Source organism: Electrona antarctica (assembly GCF_951216825.1).
Source record: "Electrona antarctica genome assembly, chromosome: 6".
In the NCBI taxonomy this organism is placed as follows: domain Eukaryota; kingdom Metazoa; phylum Chordata; class Actinopteri; order Myctophiformes; family Myctophidae; genus Electrona; species Electrona antarctica.
Genome location: NC_136811.1, coordinates 16,201,944 through 16,228,123, shown reverse-complemented (window position 1 = coordinate 16,228,123; position 26,180 = coordinate 16,201,944). Strand labels below are relative to the sequence as shown.

Sequence of the window (26,180 nt, the reverse complement as noted above, 5' to 3'; positions counted from 1 at the left end):
GCTTTAGCAATGTAAACGTATGTTTTCTCATGCCAATAAAGACCTTTGAATTGAATTGAGAAGGGTGATCATAGAGGGGTGAATAGGATTTTTTTTTAATACATTAAATAGTAAACAGAATTCGACGGGTCACCAACTTTGGTGTAACACCGGTCCCACTACAGCCATAGAAGCACCTTCGGGGCGTGGCTTAATTCGAGCACTAGTAATAGCTGGCCCGCCTCGTAACCACCACTTCCTACCCAGCCATTTATTTACCCAGTCGCAAAGAGCATTAGAGCAACCCGGAGCAACCATTCAATCACTGGCTGACTGGATCACCAAGGTAGGTTAACTGGATTAACTTTCCTTTAACGAGCCAGACTGGTTTAAAACATCTTTGATTTTGAACGAAGAATGAATTGTGATTGATGATCGGGGATGTTGTCCCGGAATTACTCGACACAGAGGGGGTTTCGCTAGAATAAGGTTTTTAATTTGTGCTATCGTCTATCGACCACTATACTACTATTTATTATTAGCTGCTGGCGTTTCCACAACGCAACAATATCATTCACTTCCATTGAAAACCAAAACATACGCTGCGCTCAGGGGGAAACGCCGTGCTGGACACATTCACAACACATGACGCTGGTCTGTCATGAGCGTCATGGCGGAACTTCGACCTGGTTTTTGCACTTGCTCCATTTACAGCCCGCACATCTACAGAAACGTTCAGATTTCAAATATAAAGTGCTCACCCAAGGGCCACGGATGTTACAATTCCCCTCGGGTGGGTATAAGTGCCCGTATCTTCCGTATTGTTCAATACAAAGTATTTTATTTCAGATCGGTGACCATTTTCTCAAAACGTTATAATGTATCAGAGTGCAATACATCTCCCAACCGATAGGGTCGCGTTGTTGAAAGCAAATGGCGAAAAGGGTGAGAAATGGCCACTGGTCGGATAAAAATGCTTTTTATTGAACAATACGGAAGATACGGGTACTTATACCCATCCGAGGAGAATTGTAACATCCGTGGTCCTGGTGTGAGCACTTTATATTTGAAATCTGAACGTTGTAGTCTAGATGTAAGGAGCAAGTGCAAAAAAACAACAGTTGATGTTCCGTCATGTTTCATGGCCAGACACAGTAGTAGCTCTGTGAGTGTGTGTGAAGCGTTTGCAGCATCGTTTATGTTCTCCATAAAAACTCGCACATGATCATCTTCATGTAGGCTATGTATTGAAATGGAGCGGCCGTGGTACATGTCATGAATAATATTATTATTCCCCTGCCTTATATATTCCGTAGTCGTGTGACGGTGTGATGGTGTCCCACTCCCTGGGCAAGAACATGCCATGCAAGAATGCAGATCTACAAGCTCAATTTGATATTGAGCTTGTAGATGTAGATATTGATAATATCTGTTATAGTGTTCTTCCATGTTCACTTGCCCAGCCAAGTCGTCGTAGTCTAGCCTAGTCTTACTGTAACAGAATATCGGTCCTAAATAGGCAATATTCTCACTGATGATCATGGCTGTACCGTAATGTGATAATAATAGCCTATCATGTGAATTAGCCCGTCTGCATGCATGCTCACTGGTTCTCGTACACATACGCGTACAGAACTACTGTATGTGCCTCCAGTCCGGACGAGTCCCGAGGCTTAATTCCAGGATCACAAACGTGGGAAGTGTGATCCTGTAAACAGAAAACACTCATGTTAGCGTGGTGTTCAGGCAGGTGTCAATTTGTCCTTATCAGCAAATGCCAGTTAGTAAAACGGTGCAGATGGAGGCAGCTTGATTATCTACAGTTTGTGTGAGAACTTGTGTGGAAATTTCTCATCTTGTCCTCTTTAAGCCTGTCAGTGATTATGATGCATCGCCTGAGTGTAGTGGCTGTAGCCTACTGTAAATCTCCCCACATAATATCAAATTAACTAAGTGTCTGATGCAGATGCATACATATAGCTGTCACTTGCTTTATGGTCCCATAGAAGGCATACAAGGTCTCTGTTTGCAGTCAGCATTCTGAATTCCAATAGCTATGTGCATTTAATTCCTTTTAAAAACTGCATTACTAAGGGAATAAATCCTCGGATAGTCTAACCTTCAAATAATCTCGTGGACTCAAATTTCTCGTAGCGTAACGTTTTGATTTCCCTCCCCTTGTCTTAGATTCCAGTAGTGGTGCATTGGGGAGATTGTTCTCAGGGATGAGGTTACACTGACTGCGGTGCCCTGATGCCACTTTTCCTTATTGGGCTCTGAGAGACGGTGAGGAGGAATGCCTCTGCGGGAGTCCCCGTTCTCCAGTGGAGTCACTGCGGGCCTCCACAATGTGGGCTGGGCTCTCATCTTGCCCTGCTTCTGGTTCCTGGACAGACTCCTCGCTGTGTGCATGTCCACCACCCTGGAACGGAGCCGGCGACTGGAGCAGGAATGCTACCTCCACCCTCTCAAGGTGTTCTTCGGCTCCATCGTCTTCTTCGTTCTGTTTCTGTTCGCGGCTCCCGTGGCCTTGCTGGGATTCCTGCTGTGGGCGCCGCTCCAAGCTGCCCGGAGGCCCTTCTGCTACCACCGCAAGGCGCCGTCCTCAGCGGAGAGCGAGACCAACAGGGGCTTTGAGCTGGTGGGGAAGGCCACGTTCGGCTTTGCCACCGCCAACCTGTGCCTGCTGCCTGACGGCGTGGCACGCTTCAACAACCTGGGCCACACGCAGCGGCGTGCGGCCGCCATCGGCCGGTGCATCGCACATGGCGTCGGCCGACCACACATCCGCATCTTAGTCGACTCGCCCAGCAGCTGTGGGACGCTCAGCCCCTCCAGCAGCCTCCTCCAGGCAGCAGGCAACTGTTCAACTTACGGCGCGACTGCTAGCCAACCCCAGCCTCTGGCCGGCAGCCAATCCGATCAGGAATTGCCGGAAGGAGACTGTCCTCTTCTCGATGACAGAAACAACGAGGTTCTTGTATCCTGTGATAACTCAATGGAGGATTCTGCTAAGTCACCGGCGCCCCTCATCAACACCAACCAAAACTCCAACCAGCAGGACGGTTTCGGTAACCACCGCAACGCTTTGTGCTCCCGACAGCTGAGCCACGGAGACGACGTGCCCTGGGAGGTGTCGCCGCTCTTCCCCTCTAACGTGGACATCCTGTGCCTGGAGGAGGTGTTTGATAAGAGGGCGGCGAAGAAGCTCACAGACCAACTGCGACCCCTGTTCGGTCACATACTGTATGACGTGGGCGTCTATGCCTGTCAGCCTGCCGGAAGCTGCTGCTCCTCCTTCAAGTTCTTCAACAGCGGCTTGTTCATGGCCAGCCGCTTCCCTGTCCTGGAGGCCCAGTACCACTGCTTCCACAATGGCCGGGGAGAGGATGCGTTGGCTGCCAAGGGACTGCTGTCCGCCAAGGTAGCCTTGGTTGTTAACGTAATATTTTATAATGGTTATGTTTTAACTTCTGGACAAACGTTCACGGACATTGAGTGTTTAACAAACACTGTTTAATTTAAATGTTACTTGTTTTGCTTTTTACCAAAGGTTCGAATTTGTTGCTTGGACAACACCAATATTTAATTTCCGTAGGTTTTCGTGTGTGTGTGCGTGCATGTGCGTATTTTTACAATGTTGAAGCTATATATTCCGATAGCAATCATTGCTATATAGAGAGTTTGTTCAGTAACAGGGGTAAATAAATACCAGGTTACCAATTTCATCCAATCAGTAGAGATTGGATAGAGAGATGGAGAGAACCCCTCAAAAATAATAATTAATTTATCGGCCTGTGTTCCAGTTACAATTTTTTTGTTTCATTACATCACTTCTTGTTTTTCCTGCATCCTGTATGAGATCTCTCTCCTGATTGGATGATTCTTATTGTTTTATTTTATTTTGTTTTACGATTTTTTTTTAGTACAGTATAAGCTGACAGGAAATGAGGGGAGAGAGATGGCGAGTGACACGCAGCAAAGGTCGTCGGGATCGGGAGTCGAACCCGCAACGTGCCGTCAGGCTTTGGCACCTAGGATTTGCAGCCTAGGTGCCCAGGATTAAATTTGTATCTCGACCTGAAGATGTATTTTCTGTTTACTAAAGAACTGGAGACGGGATAACCCTGCTATTGAACAAACACTCTATAGCAAGAAAGAACTGGAGACGTTATAACCCTGCTATTGAACAAACTCTATAGCAATGATTTCTATTGTTGGGGGATATACCATATATATTTAACAATTGGTCAGGAAATATTCATGCTTATTGATGTGGAAGTTGTTGTAATTTTCCAGGTGCTCATTGGTCAGAATCAGAATCAGGAGCAAGTGGTGGGCTATTTTAACTGCACACATCTTCATGCACCTGAAGGCAAGTGGGCTCCTGAATTCATTCATTAATTAATTTGTTAGTAAAATGTATTTGTAGAGCACCTTTCACACAGTTGCATGTGACAACAGATCACAAACCTATGCAGATGCCCGACCATGGAGGGCTCTGTATGTGATTACCAAGAACCTTGACATTGATTTTGAAATGAACTTGGATCAAGGGTAAGGAGGCCAGAATGGGGGTTCTGTGATGTTTTTGTTTGTACAGTAAACCTTTTAATGTTTTTTTAAAGCAACTGGAAGTTGTGCCATCACTCCAATTTGGCGGAGGGACTGGGCGCTGGTTGTTACTATGGGACTTAATGGGAGTGTTGTCTCTTGTTATATCTTGTTGTTCTAGAGAATTAGAGTTGTATCTCTTGTTATAGAATTAATCTCTTTGGTCCAGTTGTACGTCACATCTACACTGTGAAGTGGTAGCAATTGGAAACTTGGTAGTGAAGGAAGGTTGCTGAGTTCACCCTGCGCTATTTAGTTACCTCATGGTATTGTCTGTGCTCTTGTTTCATCAGGCGAGGGTGAGGTTCGCTGTGAGCAGTTGGACATGGTGACTAAGTGGATCAGCGAGTTTCAGGCTGCCAACAGGCAGCCCAATGAAGAGGTTGCGTTTGATGTGCTCTGTGGCGATTTCAACTTTGATAACTGCTCCCCAGGTGTGTGTGTTTTAGATTTACACTGATGAAGCTTCAGCAGCTTTGTTGAAGGCCTTTTTTTTGTTTTTTTGAAAAGGTCTCACTGTACATTTTTCCTCTCCTGGCCAGATGACATTCTGGAGCAGAAACACAGTCTGTTTGAAGACTACAAAGACCCTTGCAGGGCAGGGCCAGGAAAAGAGAAGCCCTGGGTTATTGGTGAGTATCAGCTGATGTCTTGCTTCGACTGTGTTATTTAGATAAACCATAATGCCCAGTGGCCACTGTGAAAGTGGTGTCTTTAGCATTTTCTGGTTTGTGCTGACCTGTCTCTCTTTAAAAAAACACGCGTGCGCACATACACATGCACGCACACACAGAGACCAAGCAGTCAATTTTAGCCAGTATCTACAGGATTAGTCAGTTCTGCATGTTTTATGTGTTAGTGCACAGAATGTGTTAGTCAGTCCTTTTAAAGTGGGCCAGCATAAAGGTGACATCGTTCATTTTGCATTCATATAGCTGGCTCATTTGAAAGACGACTCTGCTCTCTTTCTGGTCAACTCCAGCTCTGATGGGGCCTCAGCCACTAAACGGCAGTTCATTTGTAGGGTTGGCACAGGCGGTCGGCCTGTGTTAGAATACAATAACAAATGGTGAATTGAACCTGGAGTGCTTCAATGCACAGGTTAAGCCAGTGGTTCCCAAACTGTACAAATTAATTTTTGGGGGTCCCCAGATGATTGGCTTAATACGGAACGTTGTTTTCTCACTCATCAGTAAACAAACCAACATACAGTATAAGTGTATACAGGGTATCTACTATCTGCGCATTTCTAAAGTGACAATTTAAGACCTTTTTTAATGCCACATTGTCATTATGTAATATTTATCTGTGGAACTGAGTCAAACTAAATGTAATGCCTAAAAGTGCTTGTCAGGGTTGGGTCCCCCCCATCCCTCAAATGTGATTATTTTGGGAGGCCGTGGCCTGAAAAGTTTGAGAACCTTGCAAACTGCAGTGCACTGCAGTCTAAGCGAACGGTACTCTACCCCTTTGCAGTGTTCACATGTGTATGAAAAATAGCTGAGTTGAGTCAAGGCCTGAGTCCACTTCAGAGACTGAAAACACAAAGCGTGTGTCACATTCCAATACATATAGAGCACCGAAGTCCTGACGTCACTGCCCTCTACTACCAGTAGAGGGCAGTGAGCTCAAAGGTTCATGTATGTTTTTATAAACATTGTACTCTCCATAGGGGGATTTTAGATCGCCTCATATAAGAACTGTGTTTGAAAAATAAACCGATCACCCCGGCCTTTTCACTCATATGGATATGAAGCATCGACTGAAGGTGGAAATGTACAAATATACCCAAAGAGTAACAAAATAAGCGTTAGAAACGAGCCAAACAACCCAGAGACTACATTTCCGGGTAGGCTGCTTCTTCCCGCAGCCCGTCGCACAACAGAAACTGAACGTTAATTACGTTTATTTTTATTTTTATTTTATTGATATATAATGTATCGTGGTTAGTACGAGTCGAGTCACCACCAGCTGAGCTTACGTCAACGAGGAATCTCAGGAACGCAATATGTTGACAGCTGGGCGTGACGTATATGCTCAGCGACATTGCATTCATATGTAGTTTCAAGGCTTTTGCGGTCACATTAATTCCATTTTCTCTAGAAACTGGCTGTATCAAATATGAATGGACATCATTAACGACGCACAGCCACTCCCCTGACAGAAACGCCGAGGTGGTCGGTTTATTTTTCAAACACAGTTCTTATATGAAGCGACCTAAAATCGCCGTTTGGGGATCTCAATGCAAATAAACAAATACATGAACCTGGAGATTGACGACCTCTACTGAAAGTGACGTCAGACTTCGGAGCTCTATAGGGCTTGGATTATTTTTCTAATTCATTAATCTGTAGATTCTTTTTTTATTATTCTTTATTTATAACGTAAAATGTACAACATTATGGTAGATAGATGCTCATGATATCTGATTTTAAGTTAAATTGCTCTGATATAGTCTAGAATATAGATGGAAACTGGGTTCCACGCGCATAGGTGGCAGGCCCTGGATTTCTTTCCCGTCCACCTGGTTTTTCTTAATCCGTGGGGTCACATAATCACATATAGGTAATCTTTGGAAATATAGGATAAAACATACAAATTGAACACATTTTCCATACAGTTTGGACTGAATTAATCAATTAAAATTGGTATTGTTAAGAAAAAACAAACCAAGCCAAAGATTACATCAACAGTATATTTGTCTTTTTTACTAAATACTTTAAAGGCTGAAATACGGTTGTATGTGTGCGTCACGTGTCTGCTAGAGACCACTGCATTAGTAGCCTGCATAGTAGGCTATGGAGGCTAACTTTGTGGCTCCTAGAATGTCCAATAGAAACCTTTCAACTATCGGGCTCCTCTCCTGTGGAACCATCTTCAAGGTTTGGTCCAGGAGGCACACACCCTAAGTTTAAGAGCAGACTTAAAACTTTCCTTTCATTTGGGAAACAAAACGCACCATCATCATCCATAGTCTCTAATGTCATCATAGCCAGGGTGAGTGTAGTGCCACGTTTGAATTTGATTACCTCAAATGACATGACCTGCCTGGTGAGGCATGTTCAACAACTCTTATAGTGAAGTAACTATGTGCATTTTATTTGTATAATATTAACACTTCCCACAGAGAGAACTCACAAAGTGCTTTACATACAACAGAAATAAACACATAGCATATGAAACATTGAAATGATTAAAACAACAAAACAAAAATCTAAAACGTTGTGTGTAAGAGGTTCTTAAAATGTCCACAGAGGCTGCAGCTCTCAATACCTGTGGAAAGGCATTCCATACCTTTATTATTATTATTATAATTCTTTTGCTTTTTTCATACCGTGGGGGTGAAAACAACAAAACTAAATCTAAGACATTCCACAAATGCTTGTTTAAGCAGTGTTTTTAAGTGGTTCTTAAAAATGTCCACAGAAGCTGCATCTCTCAATAGTCCTGTGGAAGGGCATTCCATACCTTTTTGTGGTTGACCTTTTTTTATCCCGCGGGGGAACTTCAATTTGGATGTTTTTAAGAACCTTTTACACACAACACTACTGTGGAATGTCTTTTTTTTGTTTTCAATTTGTCTGCTTCAGTGTTTCATGCTGTTTTTGTTTGTTATATTTTATCTCTGCAAGAAATGTTATAAATGTACATGATTCACCACTACATGTTCAAAAGAGTTGTTGAACATGTCTCACCAGGCCAGATCATATAATTTGTTAATGAGGTAATCCCACGTGGCACACTACACTGGCTATGATGATGACATTAGAGACTATGGATGATGGTGGTGCTGTTGTTCCCCAGATGAAAGGAAGGTTTTAAGCCTGCACTTAATCAAACTTAATCTTTAATCTTAAACTTCTGCAACCTGGACACCACAAACACACACACACACACAACGCAAAATAAACCAACCTTATTTCAGGCAGAATCTTTAAATAAACACAATTTCTCACAAATGTTTTCCCTAAAATAGAGTCAAGATATGCTCATAATACTTTTAATTCATTCCTTGAGTCGAAATTGTAATAACATGTAATAACATAAAATACACACTTCAAGGATTAAGAAAATGCACTTTGTAAGAAAGTATTTAGTAAAAACAGAAATATGTGACATGAGTTTTGGGTCATTCATTTTGTCTATGTGCTTGTATGTTAATACTAACGACTTTAATGAATTCCTTTAGTCCAAATTGTATGGGTATTTGTCTCAAGTTTGTGTTCAGGATTTGTGTAATAAGGTCTTAAAATGGGACATCATTTCAGCCTGTTACCTGACAGAATCTTAAAAGATACACGTCATGGATGAAGAAAAAACAGGTAGTGGAAAAAATATCCACCCTATGCACATGAACCCTAGCCTGGTTAACCACTCCCTTGAATACATGTAATGGCTTGATACAGGTGTGTGTTGCATAAAATGCCCTGTTAAATGCTCTCTTGAAAAGAGTTGGAAGCCGGAAAGAAGTTTATTGCCAGTAAAACGTGCCAAAAACAGTGCTTTATTTTGAAACCCTAGGAACTTGTGTGGATCTCTGGATCCATATACTGTAGCAATGGTGTGGCTCCAATGTGTATCACAGCCCACTGACCCACATTTAACAATGGTAACATGAGGCCATCATAGTTTCTTCATGATTTGTGTCGACAGGAACTCTGCTGGAACAGCCAACCTTGTACGAAGAGGAAATACGGACTCCAGAGAATCTACAAAGGTACGCTTGCATCACTGGGGATAGTGCTGAACAATATACAAATTCAATTACATGAAATTGTCCAAGATGGATGAATTGCATAAATACTTTATGGAGAATATTATTTTGTATGTATTTTAAAGATGCGTCTCCCCATTGTTTCCCCATCTTTCAGAAATCTGTTTCCAGTAAACACATGATGTACTCTCTATGAAACATTGAATTGTCACATCACTTTGTCATATTGTGAATAGCGTTGCCTACTAACTGATAACCACATATTAAAGAAATGGCATAACTTTGACATGTTGCGTTCCTCTATGCAGGACTTTGGAGACTGAGGAGTTGAGGAAGAAGTTTATCTCCTCTCCTGTAGCTGCACGTGGCTCTCCACTGGTTTACCCCGAGCCTGGCCAGCCCTGGGTTGGGCGTCGCATCGACTACATCCTTTACCGCGAGAGTTCCATCTCAAAGCGCTGCCGAACAGTATGTGAAGTGTGCTCTATGTATACTGTGAAGTGTGCTCTATGTATATTGTATACATCTCCAAACTATCTGCTCCCCTGTGTATTCACCTTCCTCACCACTGCCTTCTGCCTGTTTTGAATGGAACCACATTCTTCTTTTGGATATTTTAAATGACCAAAGTGCCTTGCAAGTGTTTGTTTCCTATTAGCTAATATCGCAAGATGGACTGCATTCTTTTTGTGACCGGTTTGCAAATAGATTGCCTTGAGGAAGCAGCTCAAATCAATTCAACTTAGGGGCAGTGTTTTGGTGGTTGTCATGTTGTGCGAGCAACACAAAATGACTGTACATAATATTAGTGTAAAGCTCTCATTTTATTTGGGTAAATTGCATTTCAAAAATGTATATATTGGGGGAAATGATGTGGAGTGCAACGACACATTGATATTAAGTCATTGATATATAATAATTCAAGCATTTCAAGTGTATGAATTGTGCATTATTTAAACTACAACCTCTTATTATCTCCATCTAGGAAATTGAGGAGTTTACATTTGTGACCCAGCTGGCTGGCCTCACAGACCACATCCCTGTGGGCCTGAGACTGAGCGTGCTCATGGACTCGACTGTACTGATGAATGACAGCTAAAGTGGATAAAGGCATCGCGTTAAAAATAAGGGAGTCTAAACGGACAATGGACAACTTTGCCCTGTCACATAACTGTAGCATTTATGTTGTTTACAATGGCAGAGAGAAGGGTGTGACTCCGTTTTGAGTCATGAAATTGCCTCAAGTCAGATAAGCTGACCTCCCTCTGTGACCGTCTGGTCACTCAATAAAAGATTAATTTACTCTCCATAGTAAGAGTAAATTACACTTGCCAAAAGAACTGATATACAAATACAGCGCTAACAACACGTCGTCTTGTGATCTGTTCGCTTGCAGATCAATTCGTATTGCATGCGACACAGTTGTACTACAGTCTAAATCGTTTTATATTGAATTGTTGTCTCTGTAGGCAACACGTTTTAGTGACATTTCAAACCTACCTCGTTTAAACCATTGTATTCGACCCATGTTGTTTTTACTATGTTACTAGTCCTGTTTGTTTGTAGTCAGGGGTGTGAGCACGCATTTGAAGTTTGAACTCTGTTGCGGTCGTGCGGACCAAACAACCAAGCTCTGGTCCACATGAAAACGTGGGTCTGAGTTCGGTTCACTGTAGGTCCACAGTCCAATGGAAGGAAGTGAACCAAAAGACAATCAATGTATAAATGATTATAGTAGACATATTTTTATTTAAAAAATAACGTTCTATAAATTTACAATTTTAATTAATTCAACCTTGAACAGGAGTTGTTTTAATGGACCATAACTTATCATTTATTATGACCATACTGTCTCACCTTGTGATCTTTCTCCGATTACCCATTATCAGAGTACTGTACACTACAGACAATGACATACAGAGATTCCTGGAATTTATAGATGGTAGATGAAATGCATGGCATCACGCTGTCTCATCAGCTTTTCATATTGTTTGTGTTCTTCTAAAAACAAAAAAAACACAGAACTGAAAGGACCATCAACATAGAACCAGAAACCCCAAGACTGCATAAATATGATGTTCATTATTTCTGAGATCAGGAAAAGTTTGCCTCAGAAATCATGATACACTAGCGACTGTTTCGACTGCATGACATTTGTTTACAATGTTAAGTGAACGCTGACCTTACCAAATGAAATATGCAACAATATGTCTACGGAACTATTATTATTGATTCTTAATTGATGCTATAGCTGTGAAAATAAGAGTATTAGCTAGCTGACTTTTATGCATAAAAGCTTGTTCCGGTCAGGGGCATTGACAACCTAGTTTGTTTTTATGATGACTTGTGAATGTGCAAAAATATATTTTCATGATTTTTTTTAAAATTTTAAATGATAGCAGTTTGAAATGAATTAAATGGGTGAAATTTAGTAAACGCGTTCTGCATTTATTACTCCTGGAAAAGGAGAGAGCACACACACACTCCAGACTCCAATTGTAACGAAGACTCACTTCTATTCATATCAGGAGGAGGGAGAGTTGGTCATTGGGCATTTATCTCCATATATGGGGATATTCGACTAGGACGTCGGGCTATATGACATGTCTAGTACGACTATCCCTATATTTGGTCCGGGTTGACCTAATGCTGATATCAGATCAATATGATAGAACCCATATATGGATCTTATTGGCTCAGTCATCCTGACAAAGCCTAATCAGATAATATATAATGGAGGTCTGCTCAAGGCAGAAGTCGAAGCATCCTGGTTTAAGTTCTAACCGGACACCACTGCGGCGGGTTCTAACCTAAGTAATCAGCAATAGAGCCTTGAGCTATTTTATACCAATATAAACCCTGATCAGACTATATAAGACCTTGCACCACTCAGTTCACATGGGTGTGATTTTTGTTTTTATATATAGCTTTTCAGAATTATATGCATACAAGCCCACTGATATTTCAATGTAGTTTTCTCTCTTTAAAAAAACCCTGATACTAATGAAGATGAGTGCACGATCTACGGCCGGTCGATAGGGGGAGTAAAGCTATTTTCGTAAATAACCGACAACAAATAAAGAAGATGTCTATGGTCTAAACCAATCAGAATTCCAGCCTTGCAATCACTTCCTGATTTGTATTTCTTTTATTTTTAGCAGTGGACCTTGCTGTGGACAAACCTCGTGGATTCAATGACAAGAGATAGAGCAAACAGCTTAAAATGACGTGTCTCTTGAAATATTCCTTATCATCCGTACTGGCGAGAAATGTTAACATGAGAGAATATGAACGTGTTGCTAGAAGTTTGTGTAGGATTTTAAAATCTCGGGTTTACTGCGGGCTGTCTCATCGAAGCTTCTCAGCAACTTCAGCAAGGCTGGCCTCTGTTCATCAGCAGCAGCATCACTTATCTGTTTGTCACTCTGGCACAAACATATATAATTCTGGCATGCTTGTAAGATATTACTCGGATAGTCATAATGTTATCAATGACTCTGAGCCGTATAGTGGCCAGGATGAGGTGGCCTGGGATTGCGGCAGTCCAAGTAAGTGGCTAATGTTTACATTTATCAACTCTGTCGGACTGTCCCAATAATACACATTCACTCACATGACTGTTATTTGTAATAATATTGCATATTCACTGCATGGACGCCAAGAGGTACTTTCTAGAGGTGCTGTAATTCGTTGCTCATCCTCAAAATAGTTCAAATATCGACGATTTGATTATTTTGTGGATGTATGCGTTGTTGCTGTACAGTATGTGTGGTTTCTGAAGGTGCAAAATTGCAAATGTATTTGTATGAATTCTTTAATTTAAAAATAAAGGCAGTGTAAAACTGTAAATTACATTTTCTGTAAAAGTTTTGTTAAAGCTCTATGTCTATATTATACTAGTAGACATGATGGCTATATTATTTATCCAGGTCAATAACGGAATAGTATAGAGATATTTATCCCTTCAGAACTTCACAAAGACCATCAGCAGCTTCAATGTTATAGTATTTGAGTTCCAATAGTTTCTGCTCATTTTTTAATCGCTTTCAAGTTCACTCATTTAATCTGTGACTTCTCTCCCCAGATTTGCAAAAACAACTCCATTGCTAAATGGAATATAGAGATTTTTACCACTTATGTAATAAAACAATATCACACCACCACCACTTTTTTTTTTTTTTTAGAGAAGAGGCAAAACCTGGCATCAATCCCTACTCTCTCATCACCTTAGTTGCCTACTGAGGCTGATGAGAGACAGACGGGTCCTTTTCCAGGATTTTTGTGTACACTGTGTTTGTGTACACTGAAAATAGCCAGTCTATATGCTAAGCTTACAACGCATCGAGTTGTAAGTAAAATCACTCTTGTCTCTAGTTTAGATCAAGAGCGAGCTCTGAGAAGAGCCCAACCTGTTTGTGTATTGCAATGGAAGTGTGTATTGTGTTCTACACTCAAAAAGCAGGTGTGAGTTGATACGATCCCCGTAATGGTAAATAATAATAATCTCTCCCAATTTGCTTCCATTTAAAATAATATTTCACACATAACAAAAGATCAAAAGTGTCTATATATTTATTTTTAAATCTGATCTACAAGTTCACAACAAAACATTTTTGAAAGTATGAAATCGGGCTTACATGTTTATGTCCCTCTCTTCTTTACATACAGAGTCCCTGGAGAGTTTCACTATTGATACGGTGGCATCTTTACTCCGGGCAGAAAATGCAGTGGACATCTGTGTTATAAAAGTACCTGAGGATATCAAATACACCAAGTACTTTATTGTTGCGAGTGGTGTTTCAACAAGGCACCTCCGGGCAATGGCGCTTTATGCTGTGAAAGTGGTAATTTATACATTTACAGTATTTCAGTTACCGGTATTTATTGATAATTATAGTCTATTGTTTTGTTTCTTTAGGTGTACATCACTTTTTGTTTTCTTTCACAGTACAAATTTATGAAGAAAGAAAATGATCCAAATGTCAAGATTGAAGGCCAAGATACAGAGGACTGGATGTGTATTGACTTTGGTATGTAAGGGTTAATTTATACTCCCATCATGCAAGTGAAGTGTGTCACTCGCCTTAAAGAACTGATCCACAAGCCAAAAACATGTCGCTTCAGTTCTTTTAGGCAAGTACTACACTATACAGAAGAATTTAGGCTGCAGGTTATCTGGTCACAGCCTGAAAAGGTTGAGAACCACTGCAAATTGTGCCTTGAAGGACGGGACGACCTTAAGCGCAGAGCCTCGCTTTCGATGGGCGCTGATGGGAAATTTGTTTTACAGTGCCGGCTACTACCGAACGATAACCTACGTACCTCAAACCCTAACCTAACCATAACCGCAAGCACGGAGCAGCACATCCCTCACCAACCTTAATCCGGGCGTTTTAACGGACCCCTCACCAACCTTAATCCGGTCATTTTAACGGACCCCTCACCAACCTAGCCTGTAAAACAAGTGCCCCCTCAGTGACCTTCGAAGTTAGAAGAAGAACAGTGCTGTTTGTCTTTATTGAGACTGACTACGTGTTAAGAGGCTGGCAATGTACATACATTCTATGTCAGAATGAAATGTTTTAGTGTATTAACTATTGTGCATTCAGTGGACCCTTGTCCCTTAATCCACTGTAGCCCCCATTCAAACTTGATCTTGAGATAAAAGATTGCACAACATTGCTGAAGGAATTTTTCAGTTACATTTAAGCAGATTTAGCACATACCAGACAGACACTTATCCAGAGCAACTTATAAAGTGCAAGATCGGAGTAAACTAGTCAACAAACGGGGTAAGACAAGTGGTCAATTCAATAGTTCCAAAAAAACGTGCTTCAAAGTAATTAGGATAGCAGGTAAAGATCAAACCTATCTAAATAACACAGCTTGGGAGTGAGGAGGGAGGAAGCGTCTCTAGGATGCTTGGGTATCATAGGGACAGGATGGACAAGATGTCCTGTGTTTTCTGATTGTAGTGTGCGGGAAGGCGGGTTGATCTTATCGTGCAGGTAGGGGGATACCATGCTCTTGGTCACTGGTCATCCACCAGTGTTTTGAATTGGATGCAGGGGAGTCGGTAAAGGGGGCACAGAAGTGGAGAGACGTGAACATTTTCGTGTGTTTAAGATATCGGCCTGGAATAAAACACAATGTTCACAGTTTAGGGGGGGAAACGAAAGTTCTTATTTTTATATTTTCAACAACATTCTGGCAAATGTGTATACTGCTGCAATACTCAAGAGTGTACAGTACAGTTGTAACCAAATGGACCCGCCATTCATTGGGATACATTTTTACCATCAGAGTTGTTAGGAATTTACAGTGTACTATTACATGGTGTTAGTGAGTGAGTGGGTGATCAACGGTCTTGTTGTCTTCAGGGAGTATGGTGCTTCACCTCATGCTGCCAGAGACAAGAGAGGTGTATGAATTGGAAAAATTGTGGACTCTCCGCTCCTACGACGAGCAGCTGCAGAGAATACCCCCTGAGACACTTCCAGAGGACTTCATCTATGGTGCTGAAGACATCAAGTGACCGCATTTTTTATTTTTGCATTTATCCTTTCTCAAGAGTTTATAACCCTTTTTGGTCATACGATGGAAAGCAAACAATGTGTCATTGTTTCATCACAGCAGCACATTTCGCACGTGGAGGACATTAAAATTGTTAACGGGTAAATAAATGGTTTTAAGTTGAAGTCTTTGATTTACTTTGATTTTGTAAAAAATCACACCCGTGTGAACTGAGTGGTGTAAGGTTTTATATAGCATGATCAGCTGTGGTCTGACGTAATGTCTGACGTAATGAAATAAGGTAAGGTATTATGTAGCCTGATCAGCTCTGATCTGACGTAATGAAATCACACCCGGATGTGATTTCACAACTGGCTTTTTCTGCGCAGAGAAAATGACCACGGTTGCTACGGTCATCCAGTTCACCCGGGTGTGATTTAATTACGTCAGAAATTATTTTGAACATAGCAACCATGCTCATTTTTTTATGCACACAAAAGCCAGTTGTAGGAGTGGTTTACACCACTCAAACACAAAAGCCAGTTGTAGGAGTGGTTTACACCACTCAAAAATAGGTAGTACAGAACAGATACTGGTACAGGAAACAGCAGGAGGCAGTACTGGTAAATCAGGATCAGGAACAATCTGGATTGTTTTGTGACCAAACGTCCATAGCCATCTTTTTACCCCAAGGAGTGTTTTTCGTGCAAAACTAATGCTTGGAATGGGTTCAGAATCATGAATAACCCCTATTTTGACACCCATTATAGGCGGGAACCCCTTTTGGTAACCCTACCCTTCTGGACGGGAACCCCTCTTGGGGTTCTGTACCGTATTCAAAAATTACAAAAAATGTATGCTGCTATATAAATATTTGAAGTTTTTCAGAAAACTTAGGTCAGGATTTAGAAGGAGTCAGTCCAAAATGGAATTCACCATGACCCAAAATTGATATAATCAATTTTTAATATGGATGGATTATTTGGATGACCCCTGAGGATCATAAAAAACCTTGAACGATTACCATTGCAATTTATTTTGTGTCATGCCCCTTTTTAGGTTAGATTGACTGGCCTGATCAGACAATACCGTCATCACAAATTCTAAATCAGTCTGCATTTGACCAAAAACAGTTGTTCTGAAAAGCTTTGAATGCATTACTGATATCTGAGCTCTATTTCGCCAGCTGTTCAAATTCAGTTTAACACTGCAACTTTATTCATGCAACTATGATTCTGTTTATGTAAATCTGAACTTAAACACCAGTAAAAATTCCCACGGCCAATAATGCACTTGCCAGCAAGTGTGTGATTTTTCCTTTTTCAAGAGTAATAAAGTAAAACATTTGATACATTTCTAACATTTAATTCATTTCAAATTGCTATCATCACTTCAATACAAAAAAGTGTTTGAGGATTCTCAAAAATGACAGACGAGAGGAGTTGATTTAGGTGTTTATTGAGGAAGGTTAGCTGAGGCTCAGTCTCATGGACAGTGTACTTTATACTGTTTAAACACCCCATCTTTCTTCCAGACCATAGTTAATTTGACCGATCAAGGATAAGCCTATCCTTAGCAATGTCATTATTACCACACAATAGCAAGAGAATGTCCCTTTACACTGTTTTTGAGCCAAGAAAGCATGCAAGAAAGGGCCAGCCTGACTTGAAGCATTCTGTTCTATAGACCGATTTCATCACTCCAGCCCTCTGTATTGCACCACATTGATATCACATTCCTCAGCCTATGTTCAGGCCTGTAGAGTTACACACATAGCGTATTCCATGTAATATCAGTTTTCCATAACATGATGAAAATATCTTCACTTTCATAAGTCATAAAAAAGTAACAAGGTTGTCAAAGCCCCTGACCGGAACAGACCACCTATGCATAACATTTACAGAGAATAACACTCCACATTACTCTGTCAGTGTCACCAACTCAGGGGTCAATTAAATCACAAACTGCAAAATGTTAGTAATAGTAAAAGGGACATACTGTATATACTGTACCTAATGCACATGTGATAAGGCCTCTAGGTTCTGTATAAGTATAGGACATGTGATTAATGAATATAATACACCTTCCTCTGTTGGCTAAAAAGTTATGCTTTTCCTTGGTCCATTTCAAATAATAGGCTCTGCATAACTTGGCTCATATCTGTTGAAGTCATAAAATGAAGAGCAGTAACTGAACCGAAACAGGAAAACGGGCATGCCACCTCCTGGAAACCTGGGACTTCATTATTATGTAGAAACGCTATTCTTTGTGAGGATTTGCATCTCCATGACAGCAAGCACATATTACAAAGGCTCACTGATGTCAGCATCAGCTGCTGAGTATACAGTAGTCATTTCGGTACTATTTCAATGTGGTGAAACTATAGCCTTGGGCTAAATGGCAACATGCATCGCAAAGGCAGATGAAGGCTGGCTATGCGAGGCTATGGTGAAACCACACTACTGGCTCTTCAACTGATCATGTACAACCTCCAGACCATTATTGATTAAGATTAATCAGATGTGCATGTGATTCAATAAACATGCACTCGGGCATGAGCTGAGCAGACATTGCTTACCTCATGTGTATTCGAAAAAAATATACATTATTTAAAAATAGGCACACTTCTGGAGAGTTCCGTCTATAGTCAGATATCTCCATATGGGCATGTGTGACACACCGTCTATCCACAAAGCAATGTTCAAGGATTACAATGACATTTTAAATATAAACAAAACAAATCACACTTGTGAGGTGAGGTGCGCTCTTATCAATTTAGGCATTTAAATTAATCCAGAGCGATTTACAATAAGCAATACATCATCATACATCACATTCTGTGCTCAGCCAATCACATTCCGTGCTCATACACACAAACACAAAGCTGTGCATAGAATCATATATGCAAAAATAGAATAATTTGGATCTTGTGATCCACAAGGGAATGGCATGGTTCCTGTGTTGAACCCAGCCTGTGATGTCAGTTTTTATTTTGGTCGTTGTGCAAACAGACAGCTTTGACATTTCTATGACGTATATCTCCAAATTTGGGCAAGGTACAGTATCAGAGCCCTATTGAATTTCATGATAAGTAAATAAGAAATATCTACTTAAACGTTATATTTCAAAAAGTATAAAATGTGCACAAGGGATTTGGCACCGATTGGTCCAGCAATTTGTGAGATTAGCTCCAGACACACACACACCGACCGACCATCTTATAGAAAGATAAGACTTGCAGAGCCACGCTGTAAAAACAGGCACTTGAGGTGAGTTTGGCATGTAAATGTATTATGTAGTGTGGTTTCCACTACAGAACTATGGCACTGAGGTCACTTATAAGATTTTTTTCGTGAGACTAAATCATTTTTACCACCTCGTGGGAAAAGGAGAAGATGCTTTGACAGATGCGAGCCGTCTTCTGTGATTGGTCAATTACGCTTCAGGAGGTCATTCCCTGCTCCCGTTGATGCCCATGCTCCACAGCAGCGGCTGGTCCGTTGTCACGGTGACAGGTTTCCTGGGGTCTCCGGGAGAAACGGCCTCATAGGTGTTTGAGGTGCTCACCAGCTTCCCAAACTGCAGGACTTGGTTATCGAGGTTCCATTTGAGTCCAGTGGTCCGAGTCACGGCGGGCCCTCCAACTGGGACGAGGCTGCACCAGTCTCCCTCTAGGCCGGTGTTCACGCCCAGGCTGTGGCTGCCGGGCCTGAGAAGATGGGCCAGGCTGGTGCCCTGTATGATGAGCAGCGGGAGCTGCGTCATGGACAGGGAATGGTACAGGGTCTCCACCGACGCCATGATCTGGTCCAATCTGCCCGCCAGCCCGCCGAGAGTCACTATGGTGTCCACCTGCAGCTGTCGCGTGTGGATCTCCTCCAGCATGATGGCCAGGCACTTGGTGAAGTCTGTCAGGTTCTGGTCGGACGTCTCGATCAGCCTGCAGCCCTTCTCTGCGTAGAAGGCCTTCACCTCGTCGGTGATGGAGTCAAAGTCCCCGCTGATGTAGTCGGGGAGAAAGCTGTCACGCTCTCCCGCCGTGATGGCATAGAGGTGGTTGGCGGCTCCATCCGCACAGGACCTGATTGATTGATTGAACATTGTATTAACAGATTGTAGAATGGGTACAGTTCAAGGAAGGTACAGGTCAATACAACAAAAAACTGGTAAGAGGATAAAACCAGAAAAAGCACTAAGACTGATGTAAACAGGGTCCTCCATTTTCAATTCATCAAAACATTCAAGACATACAAATATATGCTACATTTAAAAAAGAATCATCAAATACAGTTAGGAAAAAGGGAATACATGAAGAGTATAGAAAAAATTGAGGGGGGTCTTTAACTTTTTTACAGGGGCCAGTTTCGAATTGCAGCTGCCTGTAATAGTCCATGAGCCAGACCCCCCTAATTTGCGCGTTAATTACGAAATGGGTGGGCAAATTCTTGTTTGAATTTTTGACTAGCTGTACATCTCTACTTCACATTTTTGTATGATAACAATCGCAGACTAGCAGCTTAGTGGTAGTTATCATGCATTGAATACATGCACCCCTATATTGCCACATGCAAATTGTGACAACAAATATATGATCAACTTTTGAACCTTACTTTGTGCAGAGACCAATGAAACCACTTTTCTGCATAATTCAAATATGGGGAATTGATTGGAATGGTTATTTTACTTCCACAAAACTTCCATATATGCTTAAATGGGCTTTTAATGCAGTATTTTGCACACACATCTAAGAAATTTAAAATAAGGCTTGCAAATATCCCCATTTTGGAAGTATGTGCTAAGAACCAACATGTTCCTAATGGCTATAGAAAACTGCTCACCATTCTAAGCTTTAATTTGAGTGGTAACATGTGTTTATACGTTTTGTAACTCTAGAGATATAATCAGAAACACTATTATAGTGTGATAACACAAGCCAGGGCCATAGCTATAGAATCAAATGGGTGGGCAAAACTGGTGTGATTTTTTTGACTTGTTGTGCATCTCTACTTCACAGTTTGGCATGATAACCATTGAAGACACATAGCTTAGTGGTCGTTATCATGCATTGAATATGTGGACACCTATATTACCACACACATTCTTACAAAAATGTATGATCAACGTTTGAGCCATTATTGTGTAGAGACCTATAATCACACCTTTCTGCATAATTCAAGTGGGTAATTGATTGGAATAGTCATTTTACTTATTCAATACTTTCATATATGCTTAAATGGCTTTTTAATGCAAGATTCTGCACACAAATGGAATAATTTGAAAATAAGTCTTTCCCAATTTGAAAGTATATGCTGAATGAGAAGGAGCATGTTCAGTATCTCCCTGAGGGTAAAACACACATACTGTATAAATAGTTACTGTAGATTCAAGTCAATATTTGACCAATATTTCACATGTCCTGTGACTATAGTGACTACAGTAGCCTGGGGAACTAAGCGCTCAGTCCCAAGCCATGATGAGGCAACACGCGTGAACATGTGTGCTGTACATTGAAATGTAACTCATGTTTGCTTCCCACAGACCCTAATAACACCTATGCTTTCTATGGCATAGGCAGCTCCCTGGGGTCCACCCATAGGGTCCACCTATGCTTTCTATGGCATAGGCAGCTCCCGGCAGGATCTGCTGGGAGAATCTAGAAGCAGCTGCGCGACATGAGTAATTAATTAGAGCGACAGAGAGAGAGAAGAGGTGTGTCTGTACGTGTGTGCGTGTGTGCGTCAATTTATCAAAGGTGCAGACGATCAGAAATCAGCAGTGATCGACGTTATGCGCTACTGTATGCCGTATTGAAGTGGACTCGGACCCAGACTTTTTTTTCTCCCTGGAAATATAAACGTCTGTTTCCGAGGCTACTAAAAACAGTCACCGTCAAGACAATCTTCTTTCTTTGGTGTATCATGGTCAGATGTCCGGTCTATATACAACAAGGCACAGCCAGGTGGTGATTTAAGCAATATTACACGAGAGGGGTGTGCTTCACTGTCATAATGGCACGTCTCACTCTGGGGTTTGGACTTGGATAGAGAGGATATATATGATTGTCATTCACTCCAAGGACCTCTTTAAAAACAACATTGCTGATAAACTGGCACTTCTTGTTTGTCCATGATGTTCCTCCTGACTTCATGATGTGCCTGTGGGAATGTTTGTATAGAGTCAATAATCATGCAGTCTCATGATCCACGGAACTAACATGATGTTAATATCCCAAGGCGTGAACACACGCCTTACACACACACACGCCTTACACACGCCTTACACACGAAATATTGGTCAAATATTGACTTGAATCTACAGTAACTATTTATACAGTATGTGTGTTTTACCCTCAGGGAGATACTGAACATGCTCCTTCTCATTCAGCATATACTTTCAAATTGGGAAAGACTTATTTTCAAATTATTCCATTTGTGTGCAGAATCTTGCATTAAAAAGCCATTTAAGCATATATGAAAGTATTGAATAAGTAAAATGACTATTCCAATCAATTACCCACTTGAATTATGCAGAAAGGTGTGATTATAGGTCTCTACACAATAATGGCTCAAACGTTGATCATATATTTTTGTAAGAATGTGTGTGGTAAAGGTAATATAGGTGTCCACATATTCAATGCATGATAACGACCACTAAGCTATGTGTCTTCAATGGTTATCATGCCAAACTGTGAAGTAGAGATGCACAACAAGTCAAAAAAATCACACCAGTTTTGTGATTTTTGTGACAACTACCAGGCTGGCATTTGGAGAGGGAGTCTTCAACAACACCTGCAAGTCCCAAGCCTAGTTCAGCATGGCTGGGCCAGAAATGTCGAATGGATGAGGTTGACACCAACGCTTGCCCGCTTGCCCGGGGCAAGTAAAATAAATGGTCGGGCAGGTGAAGGTTGCTACCGGCTTGCCCGATCGGGCAAGTGTGCATTTTGAGTGAACGTCTTAGTTTAGTTGGCTATATAAACATTTACACAACATGAGATATTGAACGTGGTCATTGCGCGCCGCCTCTGCATCTTCCCCTGCTTTCTATCTCTCTCCCAAGCAACCTCCTACCGCCGCCACCACCACCACACACACACTGTAGCTCTACTAGCCTGTGTGAAGCTATGAGAGAGGTCCCTGCTCCAGCAAAATCTTGAGCCCCCCAAAACAGGCCAGCAGCCTGGGGAAAAGGTAAAAAATACTACGGACACAGTCACAGAGAGGAAAAAGTGATGACAGAAAAAGTAAATGGGTCAGAACGACGTCAGCGAAAGTTTCTCGAGGAGTGGACTGTCGCGTTTCCATGGCTGCTACTACAGCACCGTCCTTCTCTGCAAAGTTTTGCCGTGACTCCCCCACAGGCTTTCTGACCGGTATGTTCAGTCGGTAAACAATCTAAACATGGCATCATGACGACGCCACAACCCGCTTCGCGAGTCGCCAATAAAGCTCTGCCCGAGCAACACTATGCGGCGATGCTCCGTCGTACGGCGGTGTCGCGCCTCGAGTGTTGCATGCATGCTTCACAACGCTTGGGATGCGATGCGCCGTGAGCTTGTGTGTGGATCAGCTGTTTTCACGCACACACCACCGTTGTACCACAAAGTAAATCTCGCAGAACGTGCACAGTGCACACATCAATATACATTGCCTGCAAATTGTCAACAATACCATCACTGGTTGGTTTATTGTGTTTTCAGAACGTCGTTGTTTAATGGTTGCCAGTCATTCAATACTCATCTCATGCTGATACTGATAGTATGCTAATGGATGTGTGGAAGTGGAACCTCCAGTAATGAGGTGTCCTCCCAATGGAAGAACAACTATGAAGATAGCTACCTCTAATGTTAAAATAAACCTCATATTGTTAAAATAAAATATAGTATTTACATAACTTGATTGTTCACTGTAGCCTATTGTGACTGTGACTTAAAAAAAACATAATTTTCAAAGTTTTCAACTGGGAAAGGAAACGTTGCAAGCATGCAAGTAGAAAGTAAAAAATCACACCCGTGTGAACTGAGTGGTGTAAGGTCTTATATAGACTGATCAGCTGTGGTCTGACGTAATGTCTGACGTAATGAAATCACACCCGTGTGAACTGGGTGACCATAGCAACCATGCTCATTTTTTGGTACGAACAGACAGACAAACTAACAAAGCCAGTTGTAGGACACCACTCGATAACAAAGCCAGTTGTAGGAGTGGTTTACACCACTCAAAAATACGTTAAAATAAACAGTATTGCAAAATGTAGGCCTACGAATATATTTTGGGGGGCAAGTGGCCATGACCTTTACTTGCCCGTGGGCAAGTAAAGGTCATGGCCATGGGCCAGTGGGCCAGTGCCCGTGGGAGCCTGGGCAGGGGCCCTGCCCAGAGCCTGGGCAGAGGACTTTTGTGGCGGTTCTGGACAACCGTGGGTCTGACCGACTCGACACCGGGCACTGCACTTATATTGTAAGGACCTCTTTAAAAACAACATTGCTGATGAACTGGCACTTCTTGTTTGTCTCTTCATCTCGAGCAAGAATGCCTGCTTGATTTGCTAACCCTACTGGCCGCCACATAGAACTGGCCATGGCTGAAGAAGTCCCTCATGCAGAAGACCCCAACACGGTGTAGTGTCTGGCCCTGAGACTTATTGAGTCATGCCGAAGCAGGGTCTCACTGGAAACTGTTGGCGGGGCAGAGTGCATGGATAGATGTCGGTTGGACACAGGGTGATGCGTGGACTGAGTGTGCATCCCGCATTGACAGTTTGACACCAATCACAGATCTTGCAGCTTTAGGCGTGCATCTCGTGCTTTGTCTGACTCAGCTCTCTGTGCACGTTGTTGTGTGTCACGCATCCAGTTGCGGTAGGCTCGGGTACCTTTCGGCATAATTATTGGCATGTAAAAAAGGTGATCTGTAACTGCCATCTATTAGCCAATGTATCATTCTGTTGAGCTGGTCAAGTCATGGTGATGTCAGCGGTATCACCTTTTATGCCCATCTTTGTCAGGCATGCCCAAATATGGGGTCTATGCAGATGTCAGAAGTCGGTGGGACGAACCCGTATTTAGGCATGCCCAAATATAGAGTTGCAGAGGCAGAGGCCTTGTGATGTCAGCTGTGGCCCGGGCAGAGGCCTTTTGTGGCGGTTCTGGACAACCATGGGTCCGACACCGGGCACTGCACTCCCTGTGGGGGTGTGGAACGCGTGTGTCGAATTTGAAGTAGGTGGGGCGAACGGTTCTCGTGTTACATGGATTACAGACGTACAGCTGTACAGACACAGAGACTTTTATATTTACATTTATAGTTAGATATACCGGCTACTACCGGTATATGGACATTGAATATTCCCTCGTTTAAAACCTTTGACTTTGACATGTTAACAAAATGAAATAAGAATGTTGACTCTGTCAATACAATATTCAATCCAATATTTGGATTGAATATTGATTCGGGAAAGTTAGGCAAAATCAGGCATATTTTCCTATATAATACCTAATTTGCATATTTAAATATACAATTTCAGAAAACTTGTAATACAATAAATCAGTGTTTGCATGTAATTAATCAACTAGGGAAGTTTCATGGTGATCACTAGTTCTTAATTTTTTTCATCCTATTCACCCATCATGTATATAGGTGAAAATAACAAAATGTGTGATAAATATGAAAAAGCTGCTCCTGTGGAAGTGTTATCATATATTAATTTACTTATATTGACCTTCTAAACAATTTAATATAGGTATGGTTTTGCCCACTCATTTCGTAATGAAAACTTGTCCGGCTCATGGACTATAATGCAAGTGATCTTTGAGAGTGGTTTTGAAGGAGTCTAGGACTAGGTATTCACATTTCTTAACGGCTGTCGAAATTAATTTAACCCCTTGTGTTGTAATCGTGGACTTCGTTGACACATTAAGGAAGTATTTTGACAGGTACATGATATGGGTATCTATCTTACCTCAGGAGAGCCTTGTTCCACAGGGTGTGGAGGTAGTCCTTCTCCAGGGGCTGGTTCACAATGAGCAGGCAGATCCTCTGCGTGCCCAAGGGCAGCAGGCAGTCCAAAGGTGTAAACTCTTCAACCATGACTTGTTATTCAACCCCCAGTCACTGTCAGTCTGGGACTCTACACTCCTCAACAACGTGACAGAGTTGCTCCAAACGGCGTTGAGAGTGCGCGCGCGTCTGCCGTCCATGCAGGCGAGCGTTTGAACTTTTACGCGTGAGTTCCTGGTTATTTTTTGGCCATTTAAATATTAATCTGTGCTCACATCACATCATGCACAGAGCAGAGTCACAGACTGCACACCACATCGTCGCCTAGCAGTGACATCATCAACATCTTAAAGTGACAGTAC

General features: G+C 41.8%; 3 protein-coding genes across 3 annotated transcripts; 2 read left to right on the top strand and 1 right to left on the bottom strand.

Moving 5' to 3' along the window:
- Positions 1–210: 210 nt before the first annotated feature.
- Positions 211–11,343, top strand: smpd5 (sphingomyelin phosphodiesterase 5). Its single transcript, XM_079502718.1, is given in 9 exon segments — positions 211–325; positions 2,167–3,403; positions 4,279–4,354; positions 4,887–5,027; positions 5,136–5,225; positions 9,247–9,310; positions 9,616–9,775; positions 10,293–10,377; positions 10,380–11,343. Coding segments are annotated over 8 exon segments (1,764 nt in total). The 5' UTR covers positions 211–325; positions 2,167–2,275; the 3' UTR covers positions 10,400–11,343.
- A 1,066-nt stretch (positions 11,344–12,409) lies between these two features.
- malsu1 (mitochondrial assembly of ribosomal large subunit 1) lies at positions 12,410–16,005 on the top strand. Its single transcript, XM_079504709.1, has 4 exons — positions 12,410–12,855; positions 13,976–14,151; positions 14,256–14,337; positions 15,688–16,005. The coding sequence occupies exons 1-4, from the start codon at positions 12,531–12,533 to the stop codon at positions 15,840–15,842; spliced, it is 738 nt and encodes a 245-aa protein (XP_079360835.1). The 5' UTR covers positions 12,410–12,530; the 3' UTR covers positions 15,843–16,005.
- Positions 16,006–17,281: 1,276 nt separating this feature from the next.
- Positions 17,282–26,122, bottom strand: tpk1 (thiamin pyrophosphokinase 1). Its single transcript, XM_079503981.1, has 2 exons — positions 25,781–26,122; positions 17,282–19,901 (listed from the first exon to the last, which is right to left on the bottom strand). Exons 1-2 carry the CDS (start codon positions 25,906–25,908, stop codon positions 19,271–19,273), a joined length of 759 nt encoding a protein of 252 aa, XP_079360107.1. The 5' UTR covers positions 25,909–26,122; the 3' UTR covers positions 17,282–19,270.
- Positions 26,123–26,180: the final 58 nt, after the last annotated feature.